The following is a 25806-nucleotide window of genomic DNA, read 5'->3' on the forward strand; positions in this document are numbered from 1 at the left end:
CACGGCGTCTGTATTATCATGAACACGTGCATGCAGGGTCAACATTCTGTACATTTGAATATGTGTAATAGGTTTACATTTGACTAATTAATTGCTACTTAATCATAAACAATCCCATAGAGAGAGTTTAAAGTACAAAGCTTTTACAATAGCTGTTATAAACAGTCTGTGTCTGGTTAGTCTTTACAGGGTCTGTCTGGTGCCCAGGAAGTGAAGGCTTTTCCATATCTGGCAGCAGCCACAGTGCTTTGTTTGGAATAAATATAGAAGGATGAAGAGCGTTACCTGCCACCTACGCAATATCAAAAGACAAAGACTTTACAGTACAGCCAGCACTCTTTCTATTGGCAAATGATCTCTGGAAAATGAAGGGCAAAAGCAGCGTAGCAATGAACAGAATGAGCAACAGCAGTGCATGCAAAACATGAATGAAATGTTGGCCCTGTTAGGACTGTTTTTTAAGCTGTGATACGCCCATTAGTTGGTTTCAATTTGCCAAAGGATACTGTATGACTCGGGTCGCTACTTTTATTTCAGCCATATTTTGATTTGATTTTCTCACATACCCCACCACTCCCAGCCGCCGCAAGTTCTCCCGCTGCCATTCGTTGGTCCATTTCACACTTTTGTGGCTGTCACGCCGAATGAAAGCCAATTTCGTGACGCCCGTCTGAACTGGAATTAGGCCGGATGATATGACATAATTAACTTTTTTGCTTTGTTTTCCCCTAATGTAAAAGTCCCATTATTCTTTGGACGCGTGCCAAAAAGTTTGCAGAGAATTTAAAGTGGGGTTAAAGTATTCTGTCTGTCTCTTTAAGTCTTTTCCCGGGGAGAGGATGCAGTGGAGGGTAAAAATTAGGGAGTGTGTGAGCAGTGAGCCGTTCACCACAGGTCACTGGTGTCTATTCCCTCAGAGGCAGATGCGTTTGTGTGTTCGTGTGTGTGTTAGGCTTCTCTGGTCTCCGCATGGACGTACAGCCAGTGAACCACAGTGGCACACCGCGCACAGAGCGACACATTTTCTTTCTAGTAAACACGCAGCTTTAGAGGAAACCTCAGAGACTTGCTTCGATGCCTGCGATTGATGTAGTACCTGCACGGCTTTGGCTGCATGTTTGGACATCGCATCTCATCGTGTTCATCGAGACCACGCTCCACTGATGTGTAATACAAGTTTTGGTAAATCAATATCCAGATTGCAGAGCCTGTAATCGTGTACTGCACCACCAGAACTGTACGCTCCAGTGGGAACGCCTCACGCCAGCGTGTCCTGTTGACTTTGATGAATATGAATGAGGTGTGTGTGTGTGTGTGTGTGTGTGTGTGTGTGTGTGTGTGTGTGTGTGTGTGTGTGTAGGCCTGGTTGGATCAAACACTAGAGAAGATTGAGCTGGCTGACATCCGCTCAGTGTCACTTTAAAGAGTCCCCAAAGGCTTGGTCTCATGTTGTATTTGTTCCAGTATGCATGAACACTGTACATTATCATGACTGTGTGCTGTGCGTCTTTAGTTGGATGTGTTAAAACTAGTGCTGTCAAGAGATTAAAAAAAAATAGAGATTAATTAATTATGATTTTTAATTAATTGATCTAATTAATCTCTTTTTTAATCTCACCTAAAAATAGCTGAGGAAAGCCCTCAACTTATTGTGGCAGACCAAAAGACTGATATAACAAAGAAAGTGACTTTATAAAGTCATTTATTGTTTAACAAACGTTAAACAGATGCAACCATTTACATACTGTTGTATTCTTTTGTAAAATAAGTGGAAAAATAAATACAAATAAAATCAAATAAATTAAGTGCTGCAAGTTAGCACATCAGAGTTGCTCTTTTCTGAGCAATACAGCACTGAAATTCCTCTGCTTCAGATAATGAAAAATAAAACTGACATTGCAGTGCTGCAAGTTAGCACATCAAAGTATTCTTCCATCACAAAAAAAAGTGCTGAACATCAAGCAATCTATTCTAGTAGGCTACAAATGACACAGCAGCTATGCTGACCACATGTGTCTCATTTCTTCTTCCTCAGCCAGTCGCTAAGACACACCAGCCTGGTAACATTTTCTGGAAGCAAGGCTGCCCTTTTCTTTTGCACTATGTGGCCTGCAAGGCTAAAGAGTCTCTCACAGGGTACAGAGGTAGCTGGGGAGGCCAGGTACTTTTGTGCTAGGACTGACAGCTTTTCATAGACTCCTGAGTGAGCATACCACCACTGCAGGGGACAGTCATCAATACTGATGCTGGGTTCTGCTCTGTAGCGCTGCAGCTCTCCAGACTCAATTCCATCTTCTGAGTCAGAGTCAGACCCCAGAAGGAGTTCGCTCCTCCTCTTCTTCTGAGCTGGTCCATCATCCTCTGTGGAGGGCTGGAGACTATCTGCTCTTCTGGGCTCTGCTGCCTGGAGCATATTCTCCAGAATGGTCCACACCTGAATGAATGAATGAATGAATGAATGAATGATTGTGATTAAAACTAAGTGCTTTTTTTTTATTTTATTTAATCTTGTAAAGAACTTTGTGTTCCATATAATAAATAAAAGTTTGATTTGATAATGAATTGGACTCATTAGTCCAGCTTAACCTTATTGTCCTACCTGTTCCCTCTTTTCTCTTGGAAGACATTTCAAATCCTTAAACCGTGGATCCAATGCTGTGGCCACCTCGAACCATATCTCGTTGCCATTAGCTCGTCGTGCTGCCAGATCCTTCTGGAAGGCATTCTTGAACTTCACCACGTAGGCAGGATCATCATCAGTAATGTCCATGACACGGTACAGATGGCGAAAAGCAGGCAGCACTACAGAGCAAGAGACGTAGGCCTCACCACCCAGCAGCTCTGTCACATACCTGCAGAGGTGGAGAGGTTTGCTAAATAAACCTAGCTGGATTCATTTAAATCAAAGTGTAACTGATTTCCAATTTAATTGTCCTTAAAAGTTCCTTGTTATGTTCATTAATTTTGATTTTACACATGTAACAGTAGTTTATATAATTAAAATGGGAAGGTGTTTATTTGAACTTACTTGCATGGTTCAAGCAGGAGCTCCAGCCTCTGCAGTTTCGCCCACTCAGCTTCGGTTGGCAAGACCAACCTGTGGTTCTGTTGGTCCAACGTAGCCTGGACAGCCTCTCGGTTACATAGGAGGCGTGAGACCATTGCGAGAGTCGAGTTCCACCTGGTGGGTACATCCTGTATAAGTTGATCGCTCTTCTTTCCAAGTGCTACTTGTTGTTGGTTAAGTTCTGTGGTACTCGCAGGGCTTTGTTTAAAATGACCAACAATCTTGCGGCACTTTGCCAGTACACCGACAAAACCACTGCTATCGAGACATACCGTGATGGTCCTCTGGAGAATGTGAGCATTGCAGGCGATGTGCTCATATGGAAGTGCTCTCATAGCAGCCAGCATGTTTGCTGCGCTGTCTGTGCCAATGGTGGATATCTTGTTTTCAATACCCCAGTCATTTGCTACCTTGAGGAACTGTTCGGCGCATTTATCAGCAAAGTGCCTGGTTTCTGTTCTCATGACGGTCAGTGCAAATGAGTTGAGGTTCCACTCACTATCAATAAAGTGTCCAGTCACCCCAAAATAGCTGTGGTTGCCAGCTGAGGTCCAGTGATCTCCGGTTATAGCAACACAGTTGGGAGAATCCTCCGCCAAAATCTCAAGTTTGTTTTTCTTTTCGCCGTCGTACATTTTGCTGATTTTGGTCGTTACTGTAGTCCTGCACGGCGGCTTGTATGACGGGTCATTGGACGCAATTTGCAACACCTCTGTCAATCCTTCGTCCTCTACTATATTTATCGGCCTACAGTTCATCGCTATCCACTTGGCAATAACATTAGTCAGCCTGTCGGTCGCAGACTTGCTCATACGAGGGGTATTCTCTAGTTTTGTTTGGCGAAAAGCTTTGCTCTGGCTTGCTATATTGCTAACGTCTTCACTGCTAGCTGTTGCTGCACTCGCGGCTGGGTGCTTTGCGTTGAGGTGATAGGCCAAACTTGAGCTGCTTCGGTGGTAAGCAAACTCCTTCTTACACTCTAGGCAGACCACTTTACCTTTGTCAATGGTGCCGTCGGGGCCAACAACTCTCAGATGCGCCTCCATATCCACACTGTAAGCTAATCACCACTTCTCACCTTGACCTCACGACGTGACTCCACCCCCAACAAGTCAAGCACAAGGAGCCCAGCACATAAAAACGGATTTTATAACATAGCAACTCTCATACAAAATCAATGACGTCAAGAGATTAAAAATTAGATTAACGAGATTAAAAAACATAACGCGCTAAATAGCATTGTAATTAATTAATCGCAATTAACACGATAATTTGACACCCCTAGTTAAAACCTGTGTGTGTGTGCGCGTGTTTGTGAGAGAGATTGGGAGACTTAACAGAGTCATAACAGGGGTTTCTTATGTTACAGACTCTGCAGGCATGCATTGACTGTCTAACGTAAAATAGATGAGTTATTACTCCCCGGTGGAGACAGGAGAAATGGGTCCTTTCAGCAGAATAAAACAGAACGGAGATGGAAAGATGGGGTGTTAGAGGAGAAAGCAATTCAGTCGTTTGAGGCTCAGCGTGGCGGTAAATGTCTCTGCTCTTCCTCATTTCACACAACGCTTATTTTCTTTTGGTCATGCATCTCGGGTTGTAACATCTGTCAATAGCTGGACCGTTATGTTGTTTCTTCCGACAGGCTGTTGCTCCCTGTTATCTAACGGCTCTATATGCAAAGCATTTTGGGGCTGAAAGACGACTAAAAGGGCTCAATGGAGCTTTCGTATGTAGCCTTTATGTAGGCGTACGTAAACCCTTCACAGCTAGTTATGCATGACGAAATCAGAGTAAACGCATAGTTATTTTAAGTTTCACTGGAGTTGTGTGATTCAGCATACAGTACGATGTAATTTTGCTGAAATCAAAATCTCAGGTCAAGTCAACAATAGAAGGCTGAACTTGAAGGGTTGTCAAAGAAATAAATCCTTGTTTATGTTTCTCTAATATACATTGTAGTTTTTTGCAGTGTGAATCGTTTCTGGGCAACCTGCAGGAAATTTCAAACACTGAATTATGACGAGAGTTCTCTTGAGCTACATGATGGTGTCATTTGGGGCTTGAGGTTGAACTGAGTGAAACTCCTCCTCATGTCACTGTAGAGAAGTTGAATTAGATATATCTGAGATATTTTAATAAAGGAGGATGAAGTGCAATTTCAACAATACATCTAGGTTTGTCTGTGTGATAAAGAAATGGAATAACTCTAAAACAGTTTCCTGCTGACTGGTATCAAAGCTTTTCGACTAAAGCACGGCGGCCGTCTTGTTAATTCTAGTCCTGATTAGAATCTAGAAGCACTATAAAGGACTATATGTGCCGCGGTATGACAGGTTGCTAACATATAAGTGTGTTATTCTCAGTCAGATCCGCCACTCCTCATCACAGTGAGAATTCAACAAGTACTGTCTATCTTTTATATACGGTCTATGATTGGCCCTATAATTCCTAGTTGATGCTACTGCTCAAAACAAGGCCTCAGGTTTCAGGCCGTAAACAAATACTCCATGACAATATATCTATATAATCCACATCATACTATCACATGTCAGTTTATGGCCAGTGTGGTCCCTTTCATAGAAGAGTTCCAGCATCCAGACAGTTCAGATTAAATTTAGATCAAACACTGAACACAATGTTTTGGGGTTTTTTTCTTCTGTCTTTTCTTTTGGGAGATTATGCATCACTAAGCAATCTGCTCTGAGGCTCGTCTGCCTCTTTGGAGTCAATGAGTGGTGCGTAAAACATCTGGAGTGATGTATGGTCAGCATTAGGGAGTGAACCCGGGGCAGTTATTTGTTCCACAGCCGTCTGATAGGTTGTAACCCTGGAAATAGCAGTGTGACCCTTGTGTGTTGAGCATGGGGCGAGGTTTTAGGGTTTTTTTTATGCAGACGACATGAATGATTTCCAAAAATAGAACTGAATAAGATTTGAAATTGTAAACAGACTCGCATGCATCGATTCCCACGTGAATCTCCATGTTTTACTTGCAGTGAACTTTGGCGCTAGCTTCTCTTTAAGCTAACAGGATTTGATATATTTATACATTTCTCTCTTCATCTTGCAATGACTCATGTATCAGTGGGTGTCCTGAACCTTGATCTCCTTCCAGAAATTTTCTTGATTTCCTCTTTATTTTTTTTATTTTACTTTGAGCTGTATCCTTTTCCCTTTTCATTTCCGACTCTTCCTCCCTCCTGTTCATTTATTTATTGATTTTCATATTTTGAGAGTCAAAGTTCTCTTCTTGTACTTTCCTGTCCTCATTCCTCCGCTTGTTTTTGTCTGGAGTCCAGTTTGATAATGATTTGGAGTACCGAGGCTCAGTCAGAGCGCCAGACAGACGGTAATGAGGGCAGGAATACTGATTAATGATTAATGATTAATTAATTTGTTTTGACTGAATGACGTTTCTAGCTCGAGTCTCAGTTAAGGACGAAAAGGTGCATCTTTCTTCACCTTTAGACAATAATTCTGATGGTAAAGGAGCCAAACGGGACAGACATCATTAGTCCCAGGGTCCATTTTGGATGTTGAGCATCTGAGTTGCTGAAGTGCCCTTAAGCAAAACATTAAATCCTTGGCAGCTCCAACGAGGTTGTTATCTCTTTCTTGAGCCTGACCTTCTAGAGACAGGCTAAAGAGAAAAGAGGATCCCTCTGCAGGAATTAATAAAATATCACGCTCCTGTCAAAGGTTCTCAGTGGGATATTTTTAAACATCAAACATATTGTATGACTAATAGTAGAGCCAGAGTCTGGCGTGAATGTCGGCCACTAAAGTAGCAAGAAAGTGCTGTATGGGAATGCAGGTACTCTCCATCAGGAGAACTGTCATGAAGGTGCGTATATAGAAGTGTATTATAGACATATTAAAATTGTCTACAGACATTCAGGTTGAAGCCTGCTGACACTTACTTGTAGTTGTAAGTATATTTTCTTTGTTCCCTGGTGTTTTGTTTTGCCATGGTGTGGTGTAGAGCCTAATAAAGCGAGCCTTTATTGGATTATTTTCCTCTGAATTCACCAAATCCAAAACAAGAACAGAGATCCAAGAGAACATGAGGAGTGAAAGTGAAAAAAGGAAAAAGCACTACAGGGAGTTAAATGGATGATCTGACAAAAGACGAAAAGAAAAGATGTTATATACAAAAGAGATTGATTAGTGACACAAGAGAGGAACCAGACACAGGGGAAAGCAGTCAAGAACAGCTGAAAGTAGTCAATCACACAGGAGGGAAACAAAAGCAGGAAACCTTAAAACAAAATTAAATGGGAAAGAATTGAGCACTGACTGAGACTTAAAAAATAATAAAAGGGAAAATAAAAACCAACAATCAACAAGACAGAGGCCAGTCGATGTTAGGGGAAAACAGTGGTTTGAGACCAAAATTATTTCAACCACATTAGTGCTTGGGATCTCATTGGCTTTGAAAATGGATACCAGGTCTGCAACCAGTTGCTGTCTTTAAATCATCTTTGGCACACCAAGAACGCTATAAAACGACATTAAGATGCAGTCAGTCTGCTGACATTTTGCAACTTATTGGGGTCAAGTTGGCAAATGGTGCAGTTATGTACAAACATTTGCAAAGCTGATCGTTTTGCTTGCCACCAGGCGATGAGGTAGATCGCCTCATCTCCTTGCAATCAGTCTCAGACTGTTCCACTTTTTCTCAGTCACAAGGATGTTGCTATCCTATTTTGAACCTAGTCTAACGGAGCCATTAAGCAAAAATAAATAAATAAGAGAATTACAATAAAATACCAGATCTATAACAGGTTTCTGTTATTTTTGACAATCCTGTCGCAGAGAACCACTTCTCTAGCACCTCCATATGGTTATCAGCCATATTTGAGTAAAATATCCAGCCCCTACTTAAGTCTTGCTTGTAAAATACTCCTATTTGGTAAATGTCACTGTCATTACATTTCTAACACACTTGTTGTGGGCAAAACACACCTGATTAGGATGTTTAGAGGTGAAGGTGAGATGTCACATCATGATTTGACACAATTACATAGTTAACCTTACTGGGTGTGCTTAAATACCATTGTATAATATATAATGGTAACTGTTGTAATATGGATGCATGTAAGCCTAAACTACAGTCTTTCCTAAACCAAACCTAGTAGCCTAAATCTGAAATTTAATCTGCTCCCCAAAGGATGAACCATACATTAAGAGATTTGGTGATCCTCAACAGAAGGTCAAAAGTCAACGTAGATCAAGTCACAAAATCAAATTACAAATGCAAATCAAAATAAAATGGCATGTTAGCATCACATTAATATTACTCTCTGCAAAATTGAAGACTTTGAATGATGTTTATTTGAAAAACAATGACCATCAATACATATCAGATCTTGGTCCAGTATTTGGATCATTACATTTAAGGTATATTTTCAAAGAAAACTACTGTCAGACATGATTGCCTCTTAATCAACCACAGCTTTGCAGTTCTCATAACTCACTTACATCATACGCCTTGTATTTTTGTCTCTTTCTGTCTATGCAGGATTTTGATGACTTCATCTTTGCATTCTTTGCCATCGAGATGGTGATCAAGATGGTGGCTCTAGGGATTTTTGGCAAGAAGTGTTACCTTGGAGACACGTGGAACCGTTTGGATTTCTTCATAGTGTTGGCTGGGTGAGTTACACAATTACACTCGCAAACACAAACACACAGGTGGCCAAGCATAACCGTGCATAAACACCGGAGGCTCGCGCAAGGAGCAGCACGCACACATGCAACAAATTTGGACAATAATCAATGTGCAAGGCGGAATCTGGGAAAGCGGTGACAGATTCAAGAACAAGGATAGAATCTGGGGAGCACAAAAAGATGTTTTGAGCTTCTAGATGTAATTGTGTCACAGGAAGCCAAGACGCTGCAGGCAGAGGATCAAACAGTATTAGATCTGAAGCATGAACCTGGTAGAGCAAGCCTTCTAACTCGCACGAGCTTTGCTGGATTTGCCCTTAAATAAATTTACTTTAAGTATTCCATTAGAGGCTTTTAACTTGAAATCAATGCCACGAACCCTCTTAAATTCTTTAGTGTTCCGATTGTGTAGAAGCTGATGAATGCATGTCGATTTCTTTTCTAATTATTATTATTTCAACTTTTACAGCACTTACAAATCTGCCCTTGCTCTATAGCACATTTATATACATTTTAATTACTATACCGCGCTCATAAAATCAAGCGACACATGCCCACACACCAATGCACACACACACTGTAATTTGATTAAACATGTTACAGAACATAGCCTGCTGCTTTCAGTCTGACATTTTCATCATACTACATCCCCCGCTGGTTTATAATGCCATCCTTCTGCCACAGCTTCTGTTGTCCATCAGTGGAAACGGGACACATTTCCTTTTGTGTGTGTGTGTGTGCGCGCGAGTGCACATTGTCCTTAAGCATATACACATATATATATATATATGTGTGTGTGTGTGTGTGTGTGTGTGCATACTGTATACAGAGATATAGAGAGAGCGAGATCATTCCCTTTATTTTACACTGAGCTACTGTTCCACAACTGAAGTGATGCCTTGGGTTATGTCTGCTCTCAGCTCACATTCAGTTAATTCCCGTGGTTTCCTTTCACTCCTCTTCTCTCTACCTGAATCATATACGTGAGTGGAAGCCTTTATATGATTATGGTAAGAGCTGCGTCCTTCTCGGTCATCATGACTCAGGGAGAATCTGACTCAGTGCCAACGCAACAGAAGGAACTTGATGGGAAACACCTCAGCGTTTGATACGGAGGCATTTATCTCCTGAGTGATGGGGAGGTCGTTAAAAGCAGCTCAGGCTATAGCAGCGACTGAAACATCTGCGGGGGTGACATTGCATCGTTGCAGGGAAGGCTGTATCCTGTATCCTAGGATATCGCATAGGATTATGCATCTGCTGAAGTATTCCAGTGTGAATTTTTGTATACGACTTTTGTAATAGATAACCCAGTTTATTTTTATTGCTTGTATAATCTTTTATTATTTTTCCAAGCATACATGGAACAGCAGACATCCCACAAAAACCTGAAACCTGAAACAGAGAGAGACATCTACATACCGGAAACAATTCATTTAATTAATCAGTTGTAAAATTTATGGCCCATATTAAATGCACAATTTTAATTTTAACTGGTTGATTTTAGCTGTGTGTAATAAAAGTAGTGGAATGAAAATCAGGTCCTGCTTTGCATGCAATCAGTTGATTGAAAATCCACTATCAGCTAAAAACACCCGCGAACCTCTGTTGGAGACAAACTTCATTTCTGTTCCCTCATCCCGATCAAGGGTTCAGTCAAGACCTCTACATTCCAAAAATGCTTTTTTAAATTTGCGGTGTGTGTATATATACATATACATATATATATATATATATATATATATATATATATATATATATATATATATATATATATATATATATGAAAGAGCAACATTTTATCAAATGCAACATGAAATTTAGATTGTGTAAAATGCAGGTTGCAAAGCAGCTTGCAGATATGTAATACCCTATCTGAAGTAATATCTATATTTAGTGGGATGATAAAATTCAAAAAGCATAACCTCTGAATTGGAATACATATTGTTATGTGAAACCAGTACAAGTAACTTGAAACTTTAACTTTTGGACTTAAGTATGCACTGTCACAGATCTTGTATGCATTGTGTTTTTGTCCTCCATTGCTGCTGAACTAGAGTATAAAAAGGGAAATGTTCAAAAATCGTGCTAGGATATATCCTAGGATATATGTGCACATATCACAATCATGGACAGACTGTGATTAAGGTGGTTTGGTCTTGCAGCCTGCCCTCGCAAGTGTTAAGGATCTTGGTTTCCGGAAGAATAATTGATGGAAACGTTTGGCATCAGAAGAGTGTGTGTTTTTATCAGAGCATGCACAATATGGAAAGTGGCAGAAAACCAGTCTTATTTGCATGTCTGTAGCTGATGGTGTCTGCACGTATGTTGGCTTACATCACAGAGTGTGGGCGTTGAGTGTATGTTAATATGTTTAGCTGTTTTCATGGGTTCTAGTATTTCTGAACAAATAAAAAAAAAACTCATCTGTATGGAGAGCCCCCAGACTTGCAGAGACAATGGTAACCAAGGTAACGGCTGGTTGTCGAGCATTTGATATATCCTGGCAACAGTTGTTAAGTCTGCGGAGGAAGGCTCTGATGAACTGTTTGTTTCTTTCCTAGACGATAATTACAGCTAAGCTGCTTTTTCAGCAGGTCTGGACTGTCTTCTGCTAATCACCTCCCTGTCAGGAGGGAATGATGGAGGGATGGCTCCACGGAGCAGGTGGAAGGTGTAGAAAGGCAGATAGATGTGCAGGGGAAGAGTTTCTGATTTGTGAAAGCAGAGTGTTAAATAGATACCGTACTGCATTTGCATGATAAAGAGGGAGACTAGTAGATTGGAGCTTTCTGTCTTAATACGTTCAGAATCATTTGCATGGGACTTGAACACAACAGCATTTGTACAAAATGTGAACGGTAGATGGGTGTTGTTTTATTTCTTTCTGTTTCAGAGCATGAAGAAAAGTCAGTGTAGTCACATTGAATGTGCCAGACCTGACCTAACCACAGACCGTATATAAAAGATTGGAAGTAGATACCCTGACATTACCCACTGGTTAGTTAACCCTGGACATTTTCACTGTCATCCTCTTGATGTTTTGAAATTGAGGGGAAACAGCACGTTCATGTGGTTTTGAGTGTAGTCGTAGTTTGAGTTGAGTTTCTAAACTGGTCATCAGCATTTACTGAGGTTACGGATGACACAATCTGAGGGTCGTTTCCCCACAGACTTCTATACAACAAGACTTCTTTTTGTAACTAGAAGAGTCGTCTCCTACTGGACACTGACATTAATGCTGGTTTAAATACTTGTACATGGAGCATGGGGTGGCCCTGGTTGCTATACCGCACAGTCTTTGATTAACGGCTTGTGATTTTCAAGTAGCCGAAGTCATGGGTAATCAACTTCAAAATGAATTTAATATTCAGTTTAATATCACCCAGAGCTGGGTAGCATGGCTGTGTGGTGGCTAGCACTGTTGCCTCTCAGGGGCTGTTCTGTTTGTGTCTGTGTGGGTTCTCTCTGGGTCCAAACACATGCACAGGTATGTCAGTTGATGATTCAAAGTTGGCACTCAGTGTGAATGATTGCCTGTTCCTTGTAATTGATTGGCAACCTGTAGTTGGGATAGTACTCTAATGCTGAATTGAAGAAGCAGATGAAGTTGATGAATGACCTAATGTTAGCAACTAAGCCCATAAACTCATAAGGCAGAGTTTACTGAGGTCAGTGAGGAAAGGAACCCAAGCACTATTTTCCCATAGGCTTTTTGAACTGAGATCTGCTCAGACAGCTTGTCTCTCCACCCAACCCTGAATAAGTGGTAGAAAATAGATGGATGAGTTCTATACAACTCAGAATCTTTTGCAGCTTCCAAGGTTGGCACCTGTTAGTCATTAAAAATAATGGAGTAAGATACTTTGGTGTTGGCTTCACTTTTCAGACCTGGAACATATGCTCATTTTCTATCCTATGCAAGGATGCTAAGTCCATCTTTTACTATATATAGGTTTGTATATTGAATTGAATTCAATTTTATTTCAATGGTGCCAAATCACAACCGTTCCCATCAATGCGCTTTATATTGTAAGGTAGACCCTACAATACTACATACAGAGAAAAACCCAACAATCATATGATCCTCTATTAGCAAGCACTTTGGCGACAGTGGGGAGGAAAAACTCCCTTTTAACAGGAAGAGACCTCCAGCAGATGCAGGGGATATCTGCCACGACCAGTGTGAGAGAAGGAAGACAGAGCAAAAGATGAACCAGAGATTAATAACAAAAATAATTCAGTGCAGAGAGGTCTATTAACACATAGTGAGTGAGAAAGGTAACTACATAGGTGTATAAGTCCATGTTTCACTAATATCCATGCACCTTTAACCTATCAAACCTAAACTCATCATCATATGTATGGCAACTGTACTTTTAGCCCTGAGAGAACTGATAGTAAACAAGCAAAGCTCTGCACTATAGTTTGAGAGCCAGCTGTGGAGTAAATTACCCGATAAGGGGGGTGTTTTCATTTATTTATGAATTTATTTATTGATTGCTGCAGTAGAGGCCCAATCGATAGCTAAGGGAGTGCCGTGGCACTTACTGTAGCAGACAGGCTATCCTATCAGTACATCACCCTGTCTTTACACTCTCACTGCGGTGGTGATTCCACCCAGAGAGACAGAAAGGGGGTAATGAGGGGAGCAAGGAGGGGACAGGAGGAAGGGCAGACAGAGAAGACGAAGGGAAGCGAGGCAGAGGCAGTCAGGTCGATGCCTTCGTTGGACGCCCTTAATATTTAATCTGGTTTGATGCTTGAAGAGTCTTTGGATGAAAATACTGATACTACTTGTACAGTTCACCATGGATAACTTTTCAGTGTAACTTATAACTTCTGCTGAAAAAAAGACTTTTTAAATATGCAATTTTTCTGAAATTACCCATAAAGTGGCAGTTAAATGAAATAAAACATGTAATATCTCGCCTTTAATCATGCACTATTGTACACTGCCACAATTGAAGTCATTACATTGGATTCAAAATCAACATGCTGGCAATGTATGCAATCACTGCCTTCATCCACCGCTAGTGCTCCATCATTTCTGACCTCCACCATTGTGTTACAGCTGCAAATATACTATTTTCTTGTCAGTTACTGTAATCTAAACCCTTTCTGGTATTCCATGAATAATGGCTGTCCTGTCTACTTTTGATGACAGTCCGGAGGAGATTCTAATACCGACTTTAAATGACAGATCTGCGTCCACAGCAGAACATTTTAAGCCACTGTCATTGTTATATTCCGAAATACATGACAACACTGCTGGTGGAAGTTGAAGTAAGAGCTGTGAAATAAATTTGGCCCCTGGAGACTACAACCATTTACACCTGTTGATTTGTCATTTCATTTCTATCTATTGGCACAGTTGAAGGAAGTATTTTAAAAGCACGAAATAAATACTATTTAATTTTGAGACTCTTTATTGGCTCAGCCACACTAGAGTAAAAATAGGATGGCAATCTCCTTGTGGCTAGGAAAACTCAATGGTTGCCTGCAAAATAAAAACTTAAATGTTTTTGTTTTGCTTTTGGAGATGGATGTAGCTGCAGAAACCAACTTGTCCAGATAGTTAACGGTGTTCCACCCTCAACCTCGGGGCAAAGAGCTGGTCAAACGCAAGAATCGTGGTCCAACTTACACTGGCAGCAATCGCTCTTAGGTAGTTTGGCAAAGATTTTCAAACAACTGAATTTATATGTACAAATTTAATTATATACATTTATAGATACATTTAATACCAAAAAATGATATATGCATGGATGGATTAGGGCTGGAATACATGGCATCTGCAATCAGTCTCAATGTGCCTGTGCCTGAGCACAAACGATTGCAAACTGGTTGTATTTTGGTTAGTTTCTTTTATAAATGTGAGATTGCTGAGCTCCTGTGTGATTTTATAGGATAATTACTAACTTGCAGCAACTATGTCACTATTTGTCACTACATTCTGCCTGGACTCTGAATGTAAGCGCTTTATGTGAAAATCTACTTAATATGAATTTTTTTGTATGCAGAAACAAATAGCTTTCCAACAGACAGCAACGGATTTGCAGTTGTCAGCAATCACAGACAGATTTCATGTAGTTGCCAACTTGACTCCACTCAGTCACAGACCGACAGCAGAAGCACTCTGTCTCACAGAGATGGCAGTAATTTGGGTTGTGCTGGGATCTCCAACCACCGTCCCCAGTCCGACTGTAGCGAGATGGCCAGATCGTGCCACTTTTTGTGCTTTACATAATGTGCAACCAAGGTGAAATTGACAGAACATCAGAAGGATTTCATGTGTTGTGTCAGTGAGACCAGAAGTAAAGCTTTCAGAAGTATGGGCAGGCTTTAACATCATCTATGAGAGTAGGCTTGCAAAAACAATCACTGGCAAACTTGGGTGGCAGAGTGTTATATAAATATATACATGTAATGTTACATACAATATATAATTTAGAGCAGGATGTGGAATTTATGTATTTATTTTAATAAAAAGGCTTTTATAAAATCTGTGTGTCATGAACCAAAGTTCCGTGCGCAAGCTGGACCCAGAAGCAGAACTCACACACCAGGGTAGGAGAGAATAAAGAAACCAAATTTTATTATAACTAAAGGTGTCCCGTGAGGGTAGCCGGAAAAAACAACGTGTGGAACCAGAAAACACCGAAGGACCGGGGAGGTGAGTCGCGCAGGGAACGCCGAGAGCAGGGCTGTGGGAGGCTGCAAAAAAAAAGGAGAAACAGATTACTGGGGTGCGGAAAAATGGCAGCATACGAGGGAAGGGGGAGTATGCGTCTTACGGTGATAGCCGGGCAGAGTGAACCAGAGGGGGGGGGGCTCCAAAAGGGGTCGAGGCGGCGGGGCTGATCGTGATCCAAATCTCAGGCGGGCAGGTGGACAGGCAGGTGGCTCACAAAAAACGCCGAGTTGTGATCTGAGTACACAGGGCAAAACAGTGTTAGTTCAGATGGATGATTTTTCATAAGGGCTTTCCCGCAGATGTACGTTACCGCTGAGAGACGACCTGGTGATCGCCTGGGATGGGATGCAGGTGTGGGGTTAGCAGCCACGCCCGTGGGCGTGGGCATCCCATCAGCACCCCGGACGCCGGGCCGCGGACCATGACACTGTGGGGTTCATGTATGTGCAAGCTGAGCCCAAACGGGAGTGACGGCATCTACCTGCTACAGAACAGAGTGGAGAATTAGTCATGAGCGACTTCAGAGATGTCGAAAGACAGAAGCTGTACTGGTATTTTTTGAGCTAGTTTTAGATTGACTGGACATTTTCTCCCCCTTTGGTTCTGACTAGATATGCAAGGCTTAAAGAGATGTTCATTTCAAGGTTATGGACTCTACTAGAGGAGCTTTGGCAGATCATTAAGAAAATCCCTATTCATCGTATCTATGGCCTCAGGGCAGCATTTATGTTATCCCACTGTCTGACACAAGCTCCTCTGATAGGCTGCCCCTCACAAACAAAACATCTGAATAGTGGCTGTGTGGCTGAGTTGACCACATTAAGGATTTGAGCTTTCAAATCACTATAAAGTCTGAAAGCACTCGCACATAGTGTAACCTCAGTGTTTTAAGAGACAATAAGGAAAAGCGTAATAGTTCCATTTAAGCAGAGTAGTATAAAAGAAGCCCACATTTACAGTCAATTAAAAGACGCTGTCCTCCCGATGAAAGTCAGAGGAGTCAAATTTATTCAAATAGTAGAGTTCAGAAAACATTGTGCAGTCTACTAGCCATTATCTTGACCACAATCAATCCATAAAGGTAATTATATGGAGGTATCACTGTGCTGATGCTTTAAAATGCAAGCTGAGCACCTTTAACTGGCTTTAAATACTTTAAAGCATCCTCTTGGATTTCAGACTTCACACTAAAAAGAAGAGAAGAGAGAGAACCATTTTTTCCCTGAGCATCGACTGCTTTCTTCTCGTTATGATTTATTGATGACACTTTGGATCCGATCCAGCTGACGAAAAAAAGAGCGTGAGGATGGAGGAGAGAAGGCGATGTGAGGCACAGAGAGAGGTGGCTGAAGATGTCTGGAGGGAGACAAAGTGAGAAAGGCCGATGGAGGGACAGATGTTGGAAGAGGTCAAAAAAGTAAAAATAAAAAACACTCAAGGTGAAACAGGAAGACAAGCATTAGTGAGCGAGTTGGTGAAGAAGCTGGATGCATTTTTTAAACCTTAATAAAGTTTTTTTGTTACAATTTTAAATATGCTCATTTGCTTTTGAGAAAATCGATATCAGCTTCAGACCTTTGGGTTCAGCACAGACAAATGAAGCGTTCCTCGTTGCTTTGATTTCAATAAATTTAGTGTGTACGGTTAGGGCGACTGGACCCGCTGAGCGTAGGCGAGCTGATTAACTAGTATTCTAGCCACTGGCCTAAATACTAATAAGCATCCCTATCTGTGAGGAATACAGGCATTTCTACCTTTATGTGAAATAATTTCCCATGCTTAAATTTTCAGTTAATAAGCCTTTCATGGAGCTGTGCTGCTGCCAGTTATTTGGTGCCTTGAAGGCGTCTTCTTTTCTTAAGCTCATATTTTGAATGATGTTCTGTTCAAGTTAAATACTTTAGTGATTATTATTATTTAGAGCTTCCAGCAAACCAGAATTTTATCATTCAAATCAAATTTATCTTTCTTATCTTTTTTCTTTTAGTTCATGACTGTATGGGAACTTATGCTAGCTGTCACAGGGTGAAAGGCAGGAAACGTACTGGATAGCATTCATGCTATCAGAGGGCTAACACTCACAGTTATTAAATAATCACATTCGTACCGACAGGCAACTTAGAACCACCAGTTAACCCAACACACATTCCCACTTACAGAACCAGTTTGTTTGCTGACCATATGGGTTTATAGGAATCATAAGCTAGGAAGCATGTATATGATGCTCCAAGCTAGCTATTTTAAGCTAATTTTATCTCACTTTAAAGAATATAAAAACCATGATACCATTAAGTGAAGCTCACAGTACTTCACAGCATTGCCAGAAATGAAATCTTTCTGTGTCTAACATACCCCTTTAAAGCTTTTTGCCATGTTTCCTGCGATTATTTTTATTCAGACTTCTTAAAACCTACTGTAGCCAGATACGCTGCTAACCTTTACCGTTTGGACCTGCATCAAAGGGTGGAGAGGGGAAGAAGAAAAAGAGATGGAGGCCTCAGTAATGTTACACAAATCAGGCCTTTAATTCTTTTCTTACATGGAATATGAACAGAATGCGTCACACACACACTTTAAAGTGGAAAGCTCGACTGGAAAGAACAGCAGCTCTCCGCCTCACATTTCAGCTTAAGCATCACTTAGCCTCGAATGCAGTGCACGCTGTGATCTAATAAATGAAGACGTCTCAGAGAATCTTTGCCAAATAGCTTGAATGCTTCAGCTTTCAGAGGGCCGGCTCGATTAGAACGTTTTTGCCATTATCAGGTGTGAATTTCATGGTATGCTGGGACTTGGAGTATGTAAAATTCATGAATCTTCTGCAGTTCAGAAGAAGTTGAGAAATTGTCAAATAAGGTTGATTAGGAGCCACTGTGTACAGAGGAGTTATTTGACGGCAGCGGCGCCTGCAGATGGAGCAGCGGCAGCAGCAGAGAGGAGCAGCTGAGGTTCAGAGCTGAAGATGTTGCCCACAGCAGCACAGGACAGCTGGAAAAATGTCAGAAGATAATTCCAGTGTGCATATTTCAAACTAATGCGTCTATTGCTAGAAACAAGACACAGTAAAACGTATAAAATGCTGTACTTGTGGTACTCGTACACTTATGGTGTTACTCCTGTAACATATTTTGTGGATTGATATGCATATCCGGCTAGTTGTAGTGGGGACAAGGCACATCTACAGTCACAGCAAGGTTACATGTACAGCGCTTAAACCAAACGATCTATTTAACCATCACTTCTGGTAAACACAAGTCCAGCACACCTCCCTAATCCAGCTAAAATTACAAATCATCATCTACAGATTTATGTTCGTTTATAGCTTAAATGAACCCAGAGACACAAGACTGATTAAGTCGAGTCGAGCAACACCAGCTGTACCTCCAGATGCACATAAAACTTATTTAACTTGTGTTACATTATAGCACTTTCTATACAGTATAGCACAGAAGGCACATTTGAATGTTGCACTCTTCGTGTAATATAACAGTTCGAGAGCAAAAGCAGACACAGAAAGGGCATCCATGAACAATAGTGGCCATTAAACAAACTGTTCGCTGTCCAGCAGCAGGTCTCCCGGACTCTCCCTCCTCCATCTTTCTATGAGCTTGTGCTTAACAGCATCAGGACTAGACTGCTGTATTTTCCTGTCCTGACTGTCCTTATCCACCTGGGTTTTCCTCCATTAGCTAGATTATTTTCCCACTACATGTGGGTCAGCAGATCGGCCATAGATTATCAGTCAGAGGGAGGGAGAAGAGGGAGAATGGGAGTAAGGGGAGGGATGCTGGAGGGATGGAGATAAGAGAACTAGATGAAAAAGGTTGAGTTGTTTTATTGCTTCGTACTGTAGGGATAAATCCGGTCGCAAGACTGTCCCCGTATTATCAGCCAAAGTAACATTGTGTTAATGGAGAGGAGGATCCTGTGGCCTCTGTTGTTTCACCTCATGTTCCTAAATTAAATCCGCTTTCATTAGTCATTTGTGGGAAATCCTCTCTGTGCACAGAAGGTAAATGCTCTTAGAGAGGAGTAAAAAAACCAAACAGTTTCCTAAACAGCCCTGAGCAATCTGACCGTGAACTCGCTGAATGTTTTACAGTATGATGTTGTGCTTTGGCGGCCAAGAAGGGTGATTATCATGAAATGACACTGGTTTTAATAAATGAATGAATATGCTTGTTCTGTTATTTTCTGAGGCACTGGTGATTCAGTTTTCTCTACATGGATGTGGTTGCACCAGTAATTCTTTAATCCACAATCAAACTAGAAGCTAAATTTGTATTTACAGTGGGGCAAAAAAGTATTTAGTCAGCCATCGATTGTGCAAGTTCCCCCACCTAAAATGATGACAGAGGTCAGTAATTTGCACCAGAGGTACACTTCAACTGTGAGAGACAGAATGTGAAAAAAAAAATCCATGAATCCACATGGTAGGATTTGTAAAGAATTTATTCGTAAATCAGGGTGGAAAATAAGTATTTGGTCAATAACAAAAATACAACTCAATACTTTGTAACATAACCTTTGTTGGCAATAACAGAGGTCAAACGTTTACTATAGGTCTTTACCAGGTTTGCACACACAGTAGCTGGTATTTTGGCCCATTCCTCCATGCAGATCTTCTCGAGAGCAGTGATGTTTTGGGGCTGTCGCCGAGCAACACGGACTTTCAACTCCCGCCACAGATCTTCTATGGGGTTGAGGTCTGGAGACTGGCTAGGCCACTCCAGGACTTTCAAATGCTTCTTACGGAGCCACTCCTTTGTTGCCCGGGCGGTGTGTTTTGGATCATTGTCATGTTGGAAGACCCAGCCTCATTTCATCTTCAAAGTTCTCACTGATGGAAGGAGGTTTTGGCTCAAAATCTCACGATACATGGCCCCATTCATTCTGTCCTTAACACGGATCAGTCGTCCTGTCCCCTTGGCAGAAAAACAGCCCCATAGCATGATGTTTCCACCCCCATGCTTCACAGTAGGTATGGTGTTCTTGGGATGCAACTCAGTACGAGTTGAGTTTATACCAAAAAGTTCTACTTTGGCTTCATCTGACCACATGACATTCTCCCAATCCTCTGCTGTATCATCCGTGTGCTCTCTGGCAAACTTCAGACGGGCCTGGACATGCACTGGCTTCAGCAGCGGAACACGTCTGGCACTGCGGGATTTGATTCCCTGCCGTTGTAGTGTGTTACTGATGGTGACCTTTGTTACTTTGGTCCCAGCTCTCTGCTGGTCATTCACCAGGTCCCCCTGTGTGGTTCTGGGATCTTTGCTCACCATTCTCATGATCATTTTGACCCCACGGGATGAGATCTTGCGTGGAGCCCCAGATCGAGGGAGATTATCAGTGGTCTTGTATGTCTTCCATTTTCTGATGATTGCTCCCACAGTTGATTTTTTCACACCAAGCTGCTTGCCTATTGTAGATTCACTCTTCCCAGTCTGGTGCAGGTCTACAATACTTTTCCTGGTGTCCTTCGAAAGCTCTTTGGTCTTGGCCATGGCAGAGTTTGGAGTCTGACTGTTTGAGGCTGTGGACAGGTGTCTTTTATACAGATGATGAGTTCAAACAGGTGCCATTCATACAGGTAACGAGTGGGGACAGAAAAGCTTCTTACAGAAGACGTTACAGGTCTGTGAGAGCCAGAGATTTTCCATGTTTGAGGTGACCAAATACTTATTTTCCACCCCAATTTACGGATAAATTCTTTACAAATCCTACCATGTGAATTCATGGATTTTTTTTTCACATTCTGTCTCTCACAGTTGAAGTGTACCTCTGGTGCAAATTACTGACCTCTGTCATCATTTTAAGTGGGGGAACTTGCACAATCGGTGGCTGACTAAATACTTTTTTGCCCCACTGTAAGTTTAAGGTTAAACTGAATATATAAGATGAAATATGCTTAGAATTGCACATAGGTGTGTGTGTTGTATTGATGTGCGATGCTGCATCAGTACAACACAGTAAATACAGGGCCAGTAATACCCACATCTATACTTTTATAAAGACAGCTTATGTGTCATGATTAATGAGATAAATCACCATTGATCATCAAATTCTGAACACATTTTAATGACCACTAAATCAGTGTGATCTTTATTTTGCACAATAATTGTTTAACACAACAAAATACAGCTTATTTTAAAATCCTCCAGAGCACTTTGGGTCAACCTCTGTTGTTTAAATGTGCTAAAGGTTATAAATAAAATAGAGCATAGTGCATGTTTGAGATGGCATAAAATATTTATCTCTAAAATCCAACCCTTAAGTAATTTGATTACATGTAACTTTACCATGTAATTTTGTTACATAAATCAAATGCAAAACGTTAACTTTAATGAAATCTGCTCAAATGAAATTCACTTGACTGTTATACAGTTAGTCTATATCAACCATATGTTCTTTAATGATGAATAATTAGAATAAATAAACCTTTGATTTGTTTGTATGTCAGGTTTTATTCAGAATCATTGCTTCATGTTTGAGTGAGGCAGAGTGTAAAGTGTCATATAAAGAGCAGCGCAATCATTTATGTGTGTTAAGTCTGTGCAGTGAGTCCAGGCTTAAAATAAACATTAGAAACCAGATGTGCCATTGCATTGTTGAGAGTTGCTCCATGAGGTATTAAAGATTATAATTACTGTGGTTATAAAAATTATTCTGGTTATTTTCGTCAGAATGGGCAAATATGTTGCTTGAAGACAAAAACATTCATCTCGGTAAACACTCATAAACAACATTTTCTTTAGATTTTGTCACCACGACTTCACGGTACTCAAACTGAAAGAGTTTACAGCTGCAGCTCGTCACTTTTCTTTTGTGCTGTGAAAAACTAGATTCTAAACTGTAGAATTTGCTGACATCAACATGCAGGATTTGTGTGCCTGTAACTTAAAAAACAGACCAATGACATTTTTAGAAAGAAAAAGTTAATAAGATAGTGTCTACCAAAGGATGTGCTGTAATTATAGGTTTTAATTGATAGAAATCTTTGTGGACAGACACATTATTATGATAACAAGATGCTTTTATGCATAATTTCTGCAGTTTTCCCTTTGTGCATCACCACAGTAGATTTTAGAATCTTGCTTGATCTAAAATTTAGATCAAGCAAATGAATACATGAAATGCAGATTTTCAGCTTTAATACAAAGACTTTTCACAATATTTAGAGGCTCTAAAGTAAATGAGCAATTGTCTGACAACCAGTTTCACGGTCAGGTCAGGTTCCTTTTTTATTTCATGACAAAAAAGCTGGAGTTGATTTGCAGAGCTGAATTTGTGCATTATGCATTTGTGCAGGGTATGTGTGTGTGTTTGAGGAGCCAAATCAACAATCTGATAATCTTAAAAAGACTGAAAGTACTCGCCAGCTCAGCAACTGAAAGGCACGAAAAACAACAATTAAAAATATAACAATAAAAAACAGTTTTTGGAGAGAGCGACAGTAAAAACACAGCACTCTTTTTTGTAATAAATTTATTCATTTATGCTACCTTTTTAAAGTGAGCCCTATCCCATTTCCATTAGCAGAAAGTCTAAAAGTTAAACTTCTAATTTAGACATACCAACTCTGGAGCGTCCAGGAGCAACATATTTAATACCTGTCCTGCTGCAGTTCTCTCACTAAGATCTCAGACAACAGAAAGCAACTGAAGTGCATGATGACAGAATTATTTCCATAGATCAGGGGAAAAAAAGCCTCACAACACTTAACCAAGTTAGGAACACTTTAGTATTCTTCCATGGCTAAGTCCTGTGGAAGGATTAGGGCCACTGGGAAAAAACAGCCCATCCCCACTCCCGAGGATTCGTAATATACCGACGATTTGTCACGTCCCGAGGTGTTCCATGGGAAGGCAAAAGGTGACCTTCCATATTTCTATGCTACGCGCTGGGTTGTGGATGAAATCCAGTCGAACGACAGTCCCGCGGTAATAGACGTTCCAGCCATGTATTCCAGCCCTAACCTTAACCTTATCCCTAACCCTAACCACCACTTTAATAACGTTAGGTAGTGTTTTCCAAAGTGATTTAAGTAAAATAAATGTGCATGTGTAGATTCATTCCAAACGGTTCTCATGTTTCCTCATTTTTCCAATCTCGTAATATAGTGACGTGTTAGGTGCCCGGAAACCTAATATACGGATGATTTGTCACCAAGTGCAAAATGTTATGTTTTGGGAGTGAGAACGTGTTGGAAAATGGGGGAATCTTTTCAATTTTTTTCCCCAATAATTCTGAGAAAAAAGACGGAAGTCTGGAATTGATCTCAGAATTCTGACACACCACTGTTTCTTTTTCTTAGTGGCTCAAATCCTCCAGTTTTTACTTTATATAAATGAATGCAGAGAGAGAAAACAACATTTGTTGACTTTCATGGGTTCTAGACTCTAGCCTGAGATCTGTGGACTCCGTGGTCCGTTTTAAAAAACAGCTAAAAACTCATCTTTTTAAACTTGCTTTTGGTTGATTTTTATTTTTAGGTTTTAGCTTCTGTGAAGCACTTTGTGATTTTTATCTTGAAAGGTGCTATAAATAAAATTTTACTTTACTTTTTTACTTTACTTCAGTCACTGTATTTTCACTGATGAAAAATCCTACATTTAAAATTATGTTCATTTATCCATTTAGTTTAATCACTTGAAAATGTGCATAAAAACAGCTCCTGTTTTCAACATGATTAACTGAATTCATAAAGTTTAGCCAAATGTTGTTTCATAGAATAACCCTGATTCTTCATTCAGGTGACATTTTCATTTTCACTAAGTTTAAATAAAAAGGTCATGATGGACTGTAAGTGGCGAGGGTGTCAGCGGGATATGACGCTCTGCAGTGATCAAAAAAACAAAAAGCACTCTTGTAATTTTTTGATAATGACAAAAATCTCCGGCAGGGCATTCAGGCATTAACTAATTCTTAAGAAAATTGCTCTGTTCACTTTGATTTTGTTTAATCGGGAAACAGCAGGTCGGAACTGGGCTGTTTTACATGCAGGCGAGATGGCGTTGTTGTCACAGTTTGTGAGCACAGTTTCAATTAAAAATATAACAATAAAAACAGTTTTTGGAGAGAGCGACAGTAAAAACACAGCACTGTTTTTTTGTAATATATTTATTCATTCATGCTACCTTTTTAAAGTGAGCCCTATCCCATTTCCATTAGCAGAAAGTCTAAAAGTTAGACTTCCAATTTAGACATACCAACATATTTAATACCTATCCTGAAGCAGTTCTCTCACTAAGATCTCCTAACCTTGAGGGGGAAAAGAAAAGGAGATTTCCCTCAGTATCTGAGAAATGGGGATATTCAGTCATCAGCCATGACTGTAAAGTGTAAGTTGGTTAACATTTGGGTTAGATAGCAGGAGAGTGGGTTGATGGAAGAAAGTGTTATCGATGAAAGGTTTTCAGTCTGATTCAGCATGAAAACACTCCATCTGTCTACAGAGTGGTTCCTCTCTGCAGGTCATCCTCTCTGCACTTCTTTCTGATGATACCACATGCTCTTACATTAACATCATACTCCATACGGCTATACATTTTCTTAACTGTTTATCTGGTTAGAGGTGGGCAACCCTCGACAGGTTGCCATCTATTAGATGACAATATCGGAATCATAACCCACTGTTATGAATGCAGTGGCCTGAAATGCAAATGTTGCCTTTTCACACAAGCACACACTCAGAGCGATCCATCAGTCATAATCCATTTGCTGTGGGACATCTAGGGTGACAGCTTGCCTGTCACTGATGTGAAGGCGAATAGAAAGCAAACAATATGTGACTAAAGGAGTATCAGAGGAAGCAACAGATGACGGTTGTTTCATAATATATATAAAGAAATGGCATGACAGACTATGACAGGAAAGTGTAGTCTATTCCTGGAAACAAGGTGAGTGTAGTTCACACAGTGTGGTGTAGAAAGTCAAAGCACCAGTTTGCACCAAAACTGCCAATAACTATTAGCTGAATGCTAATGTGTTAATGAATGAGATTCAAATGCATTATTTTCTGAAGAAACATATTCAGTTTATTCCAGTTTTATTCTAAAGCACCAAATGTTATAGATCAGTAGCTTCACTATGATTAATATTGAAATGAAAGATACTTCTTTTAGCATTGACGTTTTTGGAAGGTCGCTGTTCCAGTAGCAGTTTCTCCTGCGCTTTATGCCAAGCTATAATCTATCTATGGATTCATCACTTTAATATATGTTTTTGTCATTTATGTCTACCATCGTTGCACAAGGTACAATTTACACATTTTGGCTTTGCCTTGTTTATTAGTAAACTCTTTGTACTTGCAGTTGCATTGCATTAGCATACCGTGCATTAGCATAAATGAAAAAGTCTCCACCAG

The 25806-nt window shown here is 40.5% G+C and overlaps 2 protein-coding genes across 4 annotated transcripts in view; one reads left to right on the forward strand and one right to left on the reverse strand.

Annotated features, from left to right (window-relative positions):
• cacna1g (calcium channel, voltage-dependent, T type, alpha 1G subunit) overlaps window positions 1–25806 on the forward strand; it is a 213366-nt gene that overhangs the window by 19158 nt on the left and 168402 nt on the right. For all 3 annotated transcript variants that reach the window (XM_085283808.1, XM_085283809.1, XM_085283810.1), the window contains exon 2: window positions 8592–8725. In XM_085283808.1, coding sequence (XP_085139934.1) covers window positions 8592–8725 — 134 coding nt within the window. The remainder of the gene's footprint in view (window positions 1–8591; window positions 8726–25806) is intronic.
• LOC146568054 (E3 SUMO-protein ligase ZBED1-like) lies at window positions 1686–4080 on the reverse strand. Its single transcript, XM_085283811.1, has 3 exons — window positions 3029–4080; window positions 2600–2852; window positions 1686–2434 (listed from the first exon to the last, which is right to left on the reverse strand). Exons 1-3 carry the CDS (start codon window positions 3877–3879, stop codon window positions 2018–2020), a joined length of 1521 nt encoding a protein of 506 aa, XP_085139937.1. The 5' UTR covers window positions 3880–4080; the 3' UTR covers window positions 1686–2017.

Source organism: Mchenga conophoros, linkage group LG8, assembly GCF_057382185.1.
Source record: "Mchenga conophoros isolate Kocher_MC1m ecotype Shallow Benthic linkage group LG8, M_conophoros_male_GT1.1, whole genome shotgun sequence".
Classification (NCBI taxonomy): Eukaryota; Metazoa; Chordata; class Actinopteri; order Cichliformes; family Cichlidae; genus Mchenga; species Mchenga conophoros.